The following is a 13,913-nucleotide window of genomic DNA, read 5'->3' as shown; positions in this document are numbered from 1 at the left end:
ATTTTTTTCAGATTCTTTTTATTTATATATATATAAATTACTTCTAAGCTTTTCTATGGAAAAATATGAAAAAATCTTAGTACTTAAATTATAATTTAACTCGAAAATCAAAATGTTGTGGATTAAGCACGTGAGTTGCAATCGTTAAAAATGCAAGCAGCGTGTCACAACACATTTTTTTAAGGCATAGGCAATACACCTTAAATAAATATGACGGTGACACGGGACATGTTTGGGCAAATTTGGAGACATCAAGCCGGGCTAGATGCAAGTTTTCTTCGTTGTGTTGACACTTCAGACAGACGAATGACGATTTATATCAACATCCAACACCCACACAAATGAGCTCTGATTTAAATGGGATCCTTGAGTTCTTCAAATTTTCTCACGATTCATCTTAGAAAATCATTCTAGATGACATGATTAAAGAAGATGATACAAGTATGGATAGATTATGTGTATCATTTTTGGAAGGAGAGCAAATAGTAAAACCACTTGCCTGCAATAAGTAATAGCATCGATTCAAATGCTCCTGTTGTAACATGCTGTTCTTGATTGGGGAGTCTCTGTTAAGCAAGAACAAAAACTTAACCAAAATGCAAACACAATCATTTGATTCCAACACCCACCTTGTCTTATCAAATATAAAGGTCGAAACAAAAAACTATACATATACACTAAGGTTATGGAGAAATGTAGCTAGGCTCCACCAAGGCTTGACCCAGAGCTTCCATGGCTGCACCTTAATATTAGACTCTAAGCAGATAGATACTGAGTTCAGGAGTTCCATTGCTATCAGGGTTCACCATGTAGAAAGCTTCCGAATCTTTAGAACCCACAATTCTCTCGAATTTGGCTCTCATGTACATGATTTCATCATCGGAACCGGCTTCAGATTCAGGCGACTCTGATTCATAGCTTCTTGGAAGAACACCTGCACCCATTGAAATTGGCTCCACGGCCTTGAGGATTTTCATCTCTTTAGCTCCACAATCCTTCTTTGTAGCAAAACCACTCTTCCTCCCATTGCAGAATGTCCTCCAGAGAGGCTCTTCTAGCAGCCTCGCTGCTTTCTTTTCCCCTTCTTTCTCTTTATCACATTCCAACGCGATTCGGACCAACCCAGATGCCATTTCTTTTACCAATCCAGCAATGGGTGTCGCTAGCTCTACCAAAAGGGCTGGTTCCGAGTTGGGGTCTCTTTGAAATGCAAAATGCACATGCCCACGCCGAGATCCGAAAAGGGTTCCGATGACTCGTGAACCCAGACACGGTGAAAGGGTCGACCGATTTTTAGCAAAAACCCCGAGAACAGAACGCAACCGCGCAACTGCTACGCCTGGCATCTTCCTTCTTGTTGGTGGGGGCTCTGGAGAGACGACTCTGTTTTTTTTCTTCTTGATCTCTTCTGGGTCCAGCTCGACGGGCTCGGAGGAGGGCTTGAGGGATGGGAGTGGGCATGGATCTTCTTCTTGACTCCCAACCTTCTGGGTCCAATGGAAGTGTCTTCTGGAGGAGGAGGAATCCATGAATGAGAAAGATTATGCGCTCTTCTGTTTAATGTGGTATGTCTGTGGGGGCAGTACTCAAAGTTCCTTATTTTCTAGGCAGGGCAAGAGAATCCTGACAGAAGGAACACACACTGACCCACAGGAAACATGTAAAAATGGGAAAGAAAAGGAATCTGAGGAGACAAAGTGAGTGTTCTTTCACTTTCTTGTGGGTAGAGACAGGGGATTAGGAGGGGTTTTGACTGCCTGGGAGCCGAGGATCGAGACCCTACAAAAGAGTGGAGACAACCCTGTTAGACTATGAACATTGGTCGGAAAACGCAACCTCTGAAGAATTCTGAGCTGTGTGTTGTGGAGATGCAGAGTATGATAAGAGATGACGCAAGGCTTTTATCTGAAACCTCATACCCTTTGCTGGTTCTGGAGTCTACATTCCATCTATCAACTTCTGTAACTTACGCCTCCTAGTTCAATGAGCCACAAGGATGAAGGCAGATGAAAAGTTGGAACTTTTTTGAAAAAAACAAAAACATAGCCGTTATATGATTTGACTAAATCCTTTGCGGTTGATTCCATTACAACCTTTATAGTTCAAAATAGATAGAGAGGTAATTCTCCTCTACAATAGGCCCTTCAGCTCTAAGTTCAAGCTCTAAGTTCAATGTCTTAGTTGACACTCGTTTACCTCTCCAATTAATGTGGAATTTTACTGTCCATTTGTCCACTTACCCTTAGGGCTCATCACTGTCCACTTGTCCACTCACCCTCGGGACTCAATTCACTGTCCAATTTTACTGTCCATTTGTCCACTTACCCTTAGGGCTCTTTTACTGTCCATTTGTCCACTTACCCTTAGGGCTCATCACTGTCCACTTGTCCACTCACCCTCGGGACTCAATTCACTGTCCAATTTTACTGTCCATTTGTCCACTTACCCTTAGGGCTCTTTTACTGTCCATTTGTCCACTTACCCTTAGGGCTCATCACTGTCCACTTGTCCACTCACCCTCGGGACTCAATTCACTGTCCAATTTTACTGTCCATTTGTCCACTTACCCTTAGGGCTCTTTTACTGTCCATTTGTCCACTTACCCTTAGGGCTCATCACTGTCCACTTGTCCACTCACCCTCGGGACTCAATTCACTGTCCAATTTTACTGTCCATTTGTCCACTTACCCTTAGGGCTCTTTTACTGTCCATTTGTCCACTTACCCTTAGGGCTCATCACTGTCCACTTGTCCACTCACCCTCGGGACTCAATTCACTGTCCAATTTTACTGTCCATTTGTCCACTTACCCTTAGGGCTCATCACTGTCCACTTGTCCACTCACCCTCGGTACTCAATTCACTGTCCACTCGTTCCCTGTCTTAGTTTTCCCTCTCCAATTGATGTGGGATCTCACTGTCCACTTGTCCACTCACCCTCGGGACTCAATTCACTGTCCACTCGTTCCCTGTCTTAGTTTTCCCTTTTCAATTGATGTGGGATCTCACTGTCCACTTGTCCACTCACCCTCGGGGCTCAACCCCCTCGCACTCGTTCCATGTCTCTTAGTTTTTCCTCTCCAATTGAGGTGGGATCTTACCGTTAGACGAACACGACTCTCCACAACGGTATAATATTGTCCACTTTGAGCATAAGCTCTCGTGGCTTTGCTTCCGGTTTTCCCAAAAGACCTCACACCAAGGAAGATAGTATTCTTAGATTATAAAAACCCATCATCATTCCCTAAATTAGTCACAATCCACCCATCTTTGGGTTACAGAGCCCTCGTTGTCACTAGTTTCTCTTTAATTGATGTAGGATCTCACAATCTACTCACGTTAAGGCCAGTGTCCACACTCGCATTCATTTCTCGTGGATTACACAATCCACAACTTGGAAGTCCAATTCGGTGTCCAAGCTTACTACTTCCACTCATGTCTTGATAAAGCTCGACCAGTTGAAGACGCAAGATGAGGAAAATGAGCCATGGATGGAGAAGCCATTGTTGATGTAAGCATAAAACGGGGAACGAGGTCATGATGGTTCTGCAGGCGCCAAGGACACGCCTACATGTCCCCTTCGACTGCACTTACCTATCACTGGGCTCTGATTCCAACTGGGCCGTGATATGTGGGCTTTAGCTCTGTGGATTGGGCCATAAGTATAATAAATGACGTAAGGTCTTATTTTTATTTGTTTAAAAAAAGCAATTGTTTGGAGATGGATCGTGACATTTAGCAGCTACACTAAGTAGATAAGCCAAAGCAGTTTGAGATCAGCAAATGGTTTGGGTAAGATTTGAGCCAAGCCATTTTTAATCATATTAAAATAATTATATATATATATATATATTCAACAAATCCTCATCAAATATTTTAAAATAATTATATATAATAAAATACGAAGAAATTGACGTTGAAAAATGAATTATAATTTAATTTTTAAAATCCTTTTAATTTGTTTATTTATAAAATTAGTTGGCGTTCCGGGTTGGGATTCTGCCAGTTGCCTACAAACTTAAAAAAGTTAGTTAAGTTTGAAAATTGTATTTATTTATTTATTTCAAGGAAAAGTTCGAATTGTGCTTTATGAATATTAAATAAATTAAATTAATTAATTTTTTCGTTTTTTTCCCTAACCATATAGCCTCTTTTATCTACTGTTCTCTTTTAAATTAATGTAACCTAATCATTTAATATTAATCATTAATTAATTTGACTTTTTATTTATTTACTTATTTATTACTATATTCACTTTTTTTTTTTTTTTTAACTTGAATGTCTCAGCATAAGTCAGAAGGGCTATCCATTGAGCTACAGTGCTAGTCGTTACGTAGCAGTCTATTTCTCAGCTTGCACTAATGATTGGTTTAATCCATCCTTGACCCTAATAAAATTAAGTATTATGGAGCCAGTGAGTCGAACAATTCGAGTTTTCGCTTGCCCCTTGATAGTTCATTAGTGGGTAGGATGGTAAATTTATAGGGAGCCCACCTCCTCTTTAGACATGTTATCGACAACTTAGCGATTTTTGATTGATATGAGAGTGTAAGCAATTAAAAGCAACATTCTACCGGTTTTCCTACTTAAAATGAATGAAATAAATGAAATGAAACTCCATGTTCCGTATCAATTAAAATAGCTTTCGTAGTCCCTACCTAATAAAGAAACATAGAGGTACGTAGATGGAATTTGAAGTAGTTTGAATTGAAACCATCAAGAATTTGGTCCATTTAACAATCATTTTTTTAATGTGTTATGACATAAAACAAGGTGCAGGCAGTATGTGTATTCAAGATTGTCACAGTCCATTAATGTGAAAGTTTTTATTATATGGTGAGAGTTGAATGAAGGCTTAATCTTGTCCATTCAATACATATAAGGCCCCTACAACCCTCACCCAACTCCTTCACCCAACCCCTCATTCCTGCAATTTGCCTACCCCTGTCCCATCCCGACTAGATTCAAACAAATCTACAACAGTCTAAGTCCACCGCTAGTAGATATTGTCTGTTTTAGTTCGTTACGTATCGCGTTAGCCTCACAGTTTTAAAACGCGTTTGTTGAGAAAAGGTTTCCACACCCTTATAATGAATGCTTTGTTCTCCTCTCCAACTAAGGTGGATCTCACAATCCACCCCCTTGTGGGCCACTTGTGGGCCAGCATCCTCGCTGGTACACTGTCTGGTGTTTGACTTTGATACCATTTGTAACAGCTCAAGTCCACCACTAACAAACATTTGTCCGCTTTGGCCTATTAAGATGCGTATGTTAGGGGAAGTTTCTATACCCTTATAAGGAATGTTTCGTTCTTCTCTTCAATTGATGCGGGATCTCAAACGAGGCATGACTATTTCGGGAATTCAACTCTATGCAGTGCGTTTCTCTAAGTCTATTATCAATGTACTAGCTTTCTGTTGGCCCTTCAAGAATACAATAACTGAGAATGTTTGCTTAATCCACCCTACCTAAATGATGTGTGAAAGTTCTCTGTTTATAATCAAATAAATTATAAGGATATAGAAATAGTAATAAATGGAAAGAACAATATATAAAAATACCTTAGAAAGAACAATATATAGAAAGATATTTGTGCTAAGAAGATAAATATTTAGATATTTACCTATAATAAAATATCAAATATGATATATATGATAAACTATAATTTAGTATTAAATATTATTAACAATAACCCCGAAAATTTCTTGGCTTTGTAAATTTGGATAAATATATAAAACATATAATAAAAAGTCATTTGAAACTTATATGAAACAAAACATATAAATAAATAAATAAGTGTAAGAAAATGAGGGTTACCGAATTCATTTAAAAGCGAATAAATAAAAGAAAATAAGGATATTTTTAATTATCAATTTCAGTGCCACCTTAGAATATCCCGAACAAAAATTAAATGAATAAATAAACAAAAGATATATTATTTTATAATTTACACGCAACCACTTTGAATGGTCCCATAATTAAAAAAATTAACTTATAGTATAATACTCATTTTTAAATTAAATTAATTGACACAGAGCCTCATAGAATTTTTCTAAGCTTAAACAATTAATAAACGTTACATGCATTATTGTATTTTTATCGTTACATGAAAGTACAACCCGACATAAAGATTGTTTTATTTATATAGTTTTAAAAATAATAATAAAAAGAGATTACTTTTTCCAGCATATACATTTAAATCTTAATATTTGTCTCCAATGTGCTTCACTTGGTTAAACGACAACGTTTTATACCACAAAACGCGTACGCGGCGGCTCCGTCCGGCGTCCGGCCGTGCAATTTTGCCGTCTTTTGAAATCCCATCGTTAACACCATAGAAGGACGTGGCCAGTTTGGAGCATTTAGATTTTTATTTATTTAATTAATTTATATAAAATCCGTCGGATATTTCAAAGAAACAAACAAATTAATTAATTAAAATTTAAAGGGTTTTTTTTTTTCTTTTTCTTTTTTTTTTGGTACGTGATCGTCAAGGAGGCGTGGAAGAGGGGTAAAAGGCTTTGCTGCAATGTGGGGGGGCCACGTGGAATAATGGAGTCAACGCAAAAGGTTTGACTAAGATCCATATATGTTATTTCCATAAAACCCTAAATTCACATGCACGGAATCAAATCTCTTTTATAAACTTTATGAAAGTATTAATAATTTAATTTTATTTTCGAGGCCTTTTTACCAAATTCCTTTCACTTTATGTTTAATATTCAAATAAACTATATGTCATATGGATAATTTTGATTTAAGGATATTAATACTTTAAAAAAATATTTGATTTCCTACTCCTTATTTAGAAAATAAGAAGATTCAAAATACACGTTTAGAATACGTATTTAGTGTAATTTGATTTTTAAAATGAGGCAGAGATTAAATGTGATATATATAATTATAATTTATTTGACTTTGTAACGATATGTCGTTTTTTCAATGAAAACGCTCGACTTTATAATATTACATTCCTTAATAATGGGTACAAGGTATATTTATAATTCTTTTCGTAAATATTCATAAAATTGAAAGAGGAATATTAGAAAAAAAAGAAAAAGGGAAAGAAAAGTCATCAATTTGACAGAAGATATTATGATAATTTAGCATAAAAAAGAAAAAGAAATAAAATTATTATTGTAATTTTCTTAAAAATATTTAGAGGAATTTGGCGCTTCTTAAAACGGGTTGACGGCGTCATCACAGTCGTCACCGGCAGGAATTATAAAGGAAAAAGAATCCAATTTATCAATAACTTTATATAAACACATGAAAAATTAGATTCAAATAATCTTTTTATATATTAAAAAAATGGTTAATTAAGAGGTAATTTCGAGGCAGAATAAAGGGTATTTTGGGTATAATGAGAATTATGTCTGTGACTAATCTAGAGAGAGAAAATATATGTAATATTTGAAGCATGTGAATGGACGAGTTTGACCCTATCACAACGCAGCCTCTTCCGCGGTCTTTTTGTTCATCGTTATCTTCCTTGCATTTAGTTCAGTGAACATTTCAGTAGATCCTCTCATGCTTATCGTCCAGTTACCTTCATTCTTAATTAACTGCCATTTATAACCATTTTCGTCTCCATTTCCGACATGAATCACCTCAGAATTCGTTGATTTTAAGGAAAAAAAGAAAGAAACAAAGTTGTTGGTTTTTACAATTCTTTTTAAGGCAGGAAATTTCCAATTGGGTCAGATCTTGGTATTTACTCACTACTTATTCTCTGCTAACTCTTTTTACTTTTATGCGAAGTTCATTCATTATCTGGAAGATCGCTTCCAGTTTCACCTCATAAACAAGCTTAGAAAGTTAAAACAGAGCCCTTCACGCGAAACCCAGATTTTTATTGTTGTTGATTCTGCAAATTTTGTACCCTTTTGAGCTGAGATCAAAATTTATTGACTTGAAGAAGGGGAAATGGCTTGGTCAACGCTGTCGGATAGGTTTCCTCTCCAGTGGGTAGTCTTTGGTTTTGCCGTTGACGTGAGATTCCAGCTCGAGCGACAAAATGGTGGAGTTTTCAACATCCCATTGTGGGTTGGCTTTGTTTTTACCTTTCAGGGTTTCATTTAAAATCTACCTTCGTTTTGTTGAAGCAGCGTTTTGTGTTGGTCAAATCTGGGGGCTTCTAAATGAAAGGGAGGAAGCTTAGAACAGTATAAACTGCTCTGTTTCAAAGAATCTGCCTTTTGGGGGTTTCTGATTTCTGGGCTCCTTATTTGTTGATTGTTTTTAAGACCCCATTTCTGGAATAAGAGAGCTGTTTTTGGTGTTGGCTTAGAAATGGGCGGTGGTAGAAGACGAAGGAAACAGCATTTCAGAAGGATTCATGCCTTTCCTTGTGGTAGAGCATCATTCAAAGATGAACAGTCATTAATTGGAGGGCCAGGGTTCTCAAGGGTAGTTTACTGTAACGATCCAGATGGTTTTGAGGCGAGTCTTCTCAACTATGGAGGCAATTATGTCAAAACTTCAAAGTATACTATTGCTTCATTCTTCCCCAGATCCTTGTTTGAGCAATTCAGAAGGGTTGCCAATTTGTATTTCCTCCTTTGTGCTTTGCTTGCCTTTAGCCCTCTCTCGCCTTATTCGCCCATCAGTAATGTTCTTCCTCTTCTTCTTGTTATTGGTGTCACCATGGGCAAAGAGGGTGTTGAAGATTGGAGGCGAACCAAACAGGTACAAATTGAGCTTAGAACTACTGCTTGTTTATGAAACCATATCCTTTTTTGATCTGAAATCTGCAGTGGCATGACTGTTTTTGTGTTTATGTGGATATTGTTTGCAGGACATGGAGATGAATAACAGGATAGTGAAAGTACATATTCAAGAGGGTGAGTTTGTTGAGACTAAATGGATGGACTTGAAAGTTGGGGACGTGGTTAAGGTGGAGAAGGATGAATTCTTCCCTGCTGATCTCATTTTACTGTCGTCGAGTTACGAGGAAGCGATTTGCTATGTCGAGACGATGAATCTTGATGGCGAAACGAATTTGAAGCTAAAGAATGCATTAGAAGCAAGCTCGAACTTCCACGAGGATTCGAGCTTTAAGAATTTCAAGGCTGTAATAAAATGTGAAGACCCCAATGCAAATTTGTATTCCTTTGTGGGAAGTATGGAGCTTGAAGAACAGCAACACCCTCTCAGCCCTCAGCAGCTTCTTCTTCGTGACTCGAAGCTGCGAAACACGGATTTTATATACGGGGTCGTGATCTTCACGGGTCATGATACGAAGGTTATTCAGAACTTAACAGCTCCTCCTTCCAAGAGAAGCAAGATTGAGAAGAGGATGGATAAGATTGTGTTCTTCCTGTTTGCTGTTTTGGTTTTAATATCAATTGCTGGGTCGATTTTTTTCGGAGTTTCGACTAGGGACGATATAGAGAACGGAAGAGCTACGAGATGGTACCTTAGGCCAGACGATACCACAATATATTACAATCCCAAAAACGCTCCAGCTGCGGCAATATTGCAGTTTTTGACAGCTCTGATGCTTTTTAGCTATTTGATTCCCATATCATTGTATGTGTCCATTGAAATTGTCAAAGTTCTGCAGAGTGTCTTCATCAACCAAGATCTTCACATGTACCATGAGGAAACTGATAAGCCAGCTCGTGCTCGTACCTCGAATTTGAATGAAGAGCTTGGCCAAGTTGACACCATTCTTTCTGATAAAACCGGGACATTGACCTGCAATTCAATGGAGTTCATCAAGTGTTCGGTGGGCGGGACTGCTTACGGACGAGGAATTACAGAAATAGAGAGAGCTCTTGCAAGACGAAAGGAATCAACTTTACCTGAAAATTTAGAGGCCAACATTGCACGTCTTAGCAGCGAAAAACCGTTCATTAAGGGGTTCAATTTCAAGGACGAAAGAATAATGGATGGTAATTGGGTGAACGAGCCTCGAGCCGATGTAATCCAGAAGTTCCTACAGCTTCTTGCTATCTGTCATACTGCATTGCCAGAAATTGATGAGGAAACAGGAAACATTTCATATGAAGCTGAATCACCAGACGAGGCAGCTTTTGTGATTGCAGCCAGAGAATTTGGATTCGAGTTCTATGAACGGACTCAGACAAGCATTTCGTTGCGGGAGTTCGATCCAACCTCGGCCCGAAAAGTTGAAAGGTCAGTTCATATTTTTATCTGTTGCAGCTTGGAGTAGTCTTTGGATTAATCACCATTGAACTTATGGCTATGGTTTTGCAGATCATATCAACTCCTGGATGTTTTGGAATTTAATAGCACAAGAAAACGGATGTCTGTGATTGTAAGAGATGCACAGGGACAGCTACTACTACTCTGTAAAGGAGCTGACAGGTGGGTGAACTTAAAGGAGCGATCTATGTTCTTTATGGCAAAGACATGTTTTCTCATATACCTTTTACCTTGAAATGCAGTGTTATGTTTGAAAGACTTGCAAAGAATGGAAGTGAGTTTGAAGAACAGACAAAGGTGCACATCAATGAGTACGCCGATGCCGGTTTAAGAACTTTGGTTCTAGCGTACCGTGAGCTGAAAGTGGAGGAGTTTAATAAATTTCATCAAGAATTCATGAAAGCCAAGAACACAGTGAGCACGGATCGTGACGACACCATCGATCGGTTAACAGAAAGCATCGAGAAAGATTTGATTCTTCTTGGTGCTACAGCAGTTGAAGATAAACTTCAAAATGGGGTATGGATTAAGTTATGGACACTAATAAACTCATATCACGAAGAGGAAGAACTGACAGGCTATTGTTTGTTTTGTTAGGTCCCTGAATGCATTGACAAGCTTGCTCAGGCTGGTATAAAAATATGGGTGCTGACTGGTGATAAAATGGAAACAGCCATCAACATTGGGTAAGCATAATCTATTCGAGTTTTCGAGTACTAGTTCTTGTTGATGTTCGGTGTGCTAACCTGCTTCTCGTTCCCGAACTCGAACGCCCTTTCTTCAGCTTTGCTTGTAGTTTACTTAGGCAAGGAATGAGGCAAATCACTATCAGCTCAGAGACTGTGGAAGGAAAAGCTCTAGACCAAGTTGAAGAGGTTCACAAATCTGCAGCTATCAAGGTAATCAAACCAAGTTCACAAAGTGAACGACAGGATTGTGGAACTGATAGGACTCTGTTGACTTTCAGGCGTTTAAGGAAAGCGTGACTCGACAAATAACCGACGCAAAAGCATTACTTGCATCTTCAAGCAAAACCCCGGAAGCGTTGGCTTTGATAATTGATGGAAAGTCGCTCACCTACGCTCTGGAGGACGATGTGAAAAACTTATTTCTGGAGCTTGCCATTGGCTGTGCTTCAGTTATCTGCTGCAGATCATCTCCTAAACAGAAAGCACAAGTAAGCATACCTTCTTACCCTTTTCCAGACAGTGAAATCAAGAAATAAGATGCAGAAGTCTAATAGAATGCTTCTTACATAAATGCAGGTTACCCAATTGGTTAAGGTCAAAACAGGTAGCACCACTCTAGCAGTCGGTGATGGTGCAAACGACGTCGGGATGCTTCAAGAAGCGGATATCGGGATTGGTATTAGCGGTGTAGAAGGGATGCAGGTAAATTTGAAACAGATCCCCACTTTATGTTCTATGTGATCAAAACAACTTTGTTTCATACTTTTGAACTTCTGAGTTTCAGGCAGTCATGTCGAGCGACATTGCCATAGCACAGTTTCGATATTTGGAGCGGTTGCTCCTTGTGCATGGACATTGGTGTTACAGGAGAATCTCTTCCATGGTAATATATGATCTTTAAATAGTGCTCGACATTAGCTTCTTAAACTTGAAAAATCGAGTCTCGACTTTGATGAAACGCAGTAAAATAGTTGAGATATCGAACTGACCGAGTTTTCTTTGTGGCAGATATGCTATTTCTTCTACAAGAACATTGTTTTTGGGTTCACTCTCTTCTTCTTTGAGTTGTATGCATCATTCTCCGGCCAATCTGTATTCGATGACTGGTTCCTTTCGCTGTATAACGTCTTCTTTACGTCTCTCCCTGTGATCGCATTGGGAGTATTCGACCAGGACGTTTCATCCCGCCACTGTCTCAAGGTAAGTCCAACGTCGAACCATTTTCTTATGGATGCAATCTTTTGGCTACCTTAAGTACAATGTCAAAGGCCTCATTACCCTGTGTTTTAACATTTCAGTTCCCACTTTTATACCAAGAAGGTGTCCAAAACGTGTTGTTTAGTTGGGTTCGAGTTATCGGTTGGGTGTTCAACGGGCTACTAAGTTCTATCATCATCTTCTTCTTTTGTGTCGGGGCAATCGAATATCAAGCTTTCCGCAGCAGTGGAGAGGTCGTCGGGTTGGAAATTCTGGGCGTCACCATGTACACTTGTGTCGTCTGGGTTGTAAACTGTCAAATGGCATTGTCAATCAGTTACTTCACATATATCCAACATCTCTTCATCTGGGGCAGCATCATTCTCTGGTACTTATTCCTCATGGCATATGGAGCTATAAACCCAACCATATCAACCACTGCATTTCAGGTCTTCGTCGAGGCCTGCGCCCCGGCGCCATCGTTTTGGATCCTCACACTATTAGCACTGGGAGCTTCCCTTCTCCCATACTTCATCTACGCATCCATCCAAATGCGATTCTTCCCAATGAATCATCAAATGATTCAATGGATAAAAGCCGATGGGCACGCGAACGACCCAGAATACTGTCAAGTAGTGAGACAACGATCGTTACGACATACAACCGTCGGTTACACAGCTCGGTTCAAAGCATCAAAGCATCTTAGAGAAATCCCAGAAAGCAACAACCATTAGTCTGCTGATGAGATCCTTTACCATAGAAAGATCCGACACTTTTGCATAGGAAGTTTCTTCTCAATGTATATAATATATATATATACATATGTTTATACAACAGATGTATATAAGATTCTTGTGTTCTGCTGCTCCTTGTTGAAGCCAACCAAACAAAGAGAAGCGCCAGTTAATTGGTTAAAAGGATTTAATGAAAATAAGAGAATTAAAATTGAAAATTTGAAAATAGAATAAAAAAATCAAAATAATTGAATTATCATTATTTTAATTGGGGAATTTGGAGCCACGAATTGAAATCCAGTGTTGTGCCAAGTCATCACCTCAATCCCTCTCTTCTTCTTCTTCTTCTTCTTCGCTCGCCGTTTGGTGGCTCTGTTTCAGTCATCCAGAGGTAGCGACAATGGCGATGAAGATGGCCGTCAGAGCTTCTGCCGTTACCCCACATCATTCACTTCCTTCACTGCCTTCGTCCTCTCATAGATCCGATTCCAAATCTCAATTCCGTCCCATCTCCGTTGGCTTACCGGCGTCCACTACCCTTTCGATGTTAGCCCTAATTTCCTCTCCCTATGAAGCTAGGGCTCTCAATAAGGACCAAATCGTTTCATCTCTCAATGATGTAAGTATCATTCTTTTGTTCCAGGTATATGGTTGGTTTTCAACAAAGCATTTCTCACAGTTGTTTAATGCTTTGTGGAATGGTAGGTGGAGAAGACGATCGATCAGGTTCAAGAAGCGGGCTCGAATTTCTTTGATATTGCACAACAGCTCATTGACTCTGCTAGAACTATTTTGAAGCCGGGTGTTGATGCGGCGCTGCCGATTGTGAAGCAGGCAGGAGAAGAGGCGCTGAAGGTTGCTTCTCCAACAATTTCTGAGGCTTCAAAGAAAGCCCTCGAAGCACTTCAGGGCTCTGGCATTGACACCCAGCCTGTTCTAACTGCTGCTCAGGTCTGTGCTTCTTAATTGGACGATATTATTTACTCATGGCTGAGAATCAGTAGACTTTTCACATCTGGGTCTGCTCTACTCAATGATTTTAGTATCTGTTCGACTGTGTTCATCAAACCCAGATTCACATATCAAATAACTTTCATGGTTGCAGACTGTAGTAGGTGCAGCACA

General features: G+C 39.1%; 3 protein-coding genes across 4 annotated transcripts in view; 2 read left to right on the top strand and 1 right to left on the bottom strand.

The window, feature by feature from the left end:
* Positions 1 to 587: 587 nt before the first annotated feature.
* Positions 588 to 1,982, bottom strand: LOC111783320 (protein MIZU-KUSSEI 1-like). Its single transcript, XM_023664241.1, has 2 exons — positions 1,920 to 1,982; positions 588 to 1,779 (listed from the first exon to the last, which is right to left on the bottom strand). Exon 2 carries the CDS (start codon positions 1,527 to 1,529, stop codon positions 750 to 752), a length of 780 nt encoding a protein of 259 aa, XP_023520009.1. The 5' UTR covers positions 1,530 to 1,779; positions 1,920 to 1,982; the 3' UTR covers positions 588 to 749.
* Positions 1,983 to 7,499: 5,517 nt separating this feature from the next.
* On the top strand, positions 7,500 to 12,973 carry LOC111782761 (putative phospholipid-transporting ATPase 9). 2 transcript variants are annotated; one of them, XM_023663564.1, is made up of 12 exons: positions 7,500 to 8,018; positions 8,107 to 8,686; positions 8,796 to 10,138; positions 10,220 to 10,330; positions 10,411 to 10,687; positions 10,766 to 10,854; positions 10,953 to 11,067; positions 11,136 to 11,345; positions 11,434 to 11,559; positions 11,642 to 11,740; positions 11,866 to 12,057; positions 12,156 to 12,973. In XM_023663564.1, the coding sequence occupies exons 2-12, from the start codon at positions 8,291 to 8,293 to the stop codon at positions 12,786 to 12,788; spliced, it is 3,591 nt and encodes a 1,196-aa protein (XP_023519332.1). In that variant the 5' UTR covers positions 7,500 to 8,018; positions 8,107 to 8,290; the 3' UTR covers positions 12,789 to 12,973. The 2 variants fall into 2 exon arrangements, with proteins under 2 accessions (XP_023519332.1, XP_023519331.1); XM_023663563.1 differs by having other exon boundaries at positions 7,500 to 8,686.
* Positions 12,974 to 13,079: 106 nt separating this feature from the next.
* Positions 13,080 to 13,913, top strand: part of LOC111782762 (calcium sensing receptor, chloroplastic) — a 1,888-nt gene continuing 1,054 nt past the window's right edge. The window contains exons 1-3 of the mRNA XM_023663565.1: positions 13,080 to 13,407; positions 13,494 to 13,739; positions 13,894 to 13,913. The exon at positions 13,894 to 13,913 is cut by the window's right edge and continues 173 nt beyond it. Of these exons, the coding sequence (XP_023519333.1) occupies positions 13,189 to 13,407; positions 13,494 to 13,739; positions 13,894 to 13,913 (485 nt within the window). The 5' untranslated portion in view covers positions 13,080 to 13,188. The remainder of the gene's footprint in view (positions 13,408 to 13,493; positions 13,740 to 13,893) is intronic.

Source organism: Cucurbita pepo, chromosome LG20, assembly GCF_002806865.2.
Source record: "Cucurbita pepo subsp. pepo cultivar mu-cu-16 chromosome LG20, ASM280686v2, whole genome shotgun sequence".
Lineage (NCBI taxonomy): Eukaryota > Viridiplantae > Streptophyta > Magnoliopsida > Cucurbitales > Cucurbitaceae > Cucurbita > Cucurbita pepo.
Note: the sequence above shows the minus strand (reverse complement) of the source record. Positions and strands in the feature narration are given on the sequence as shown.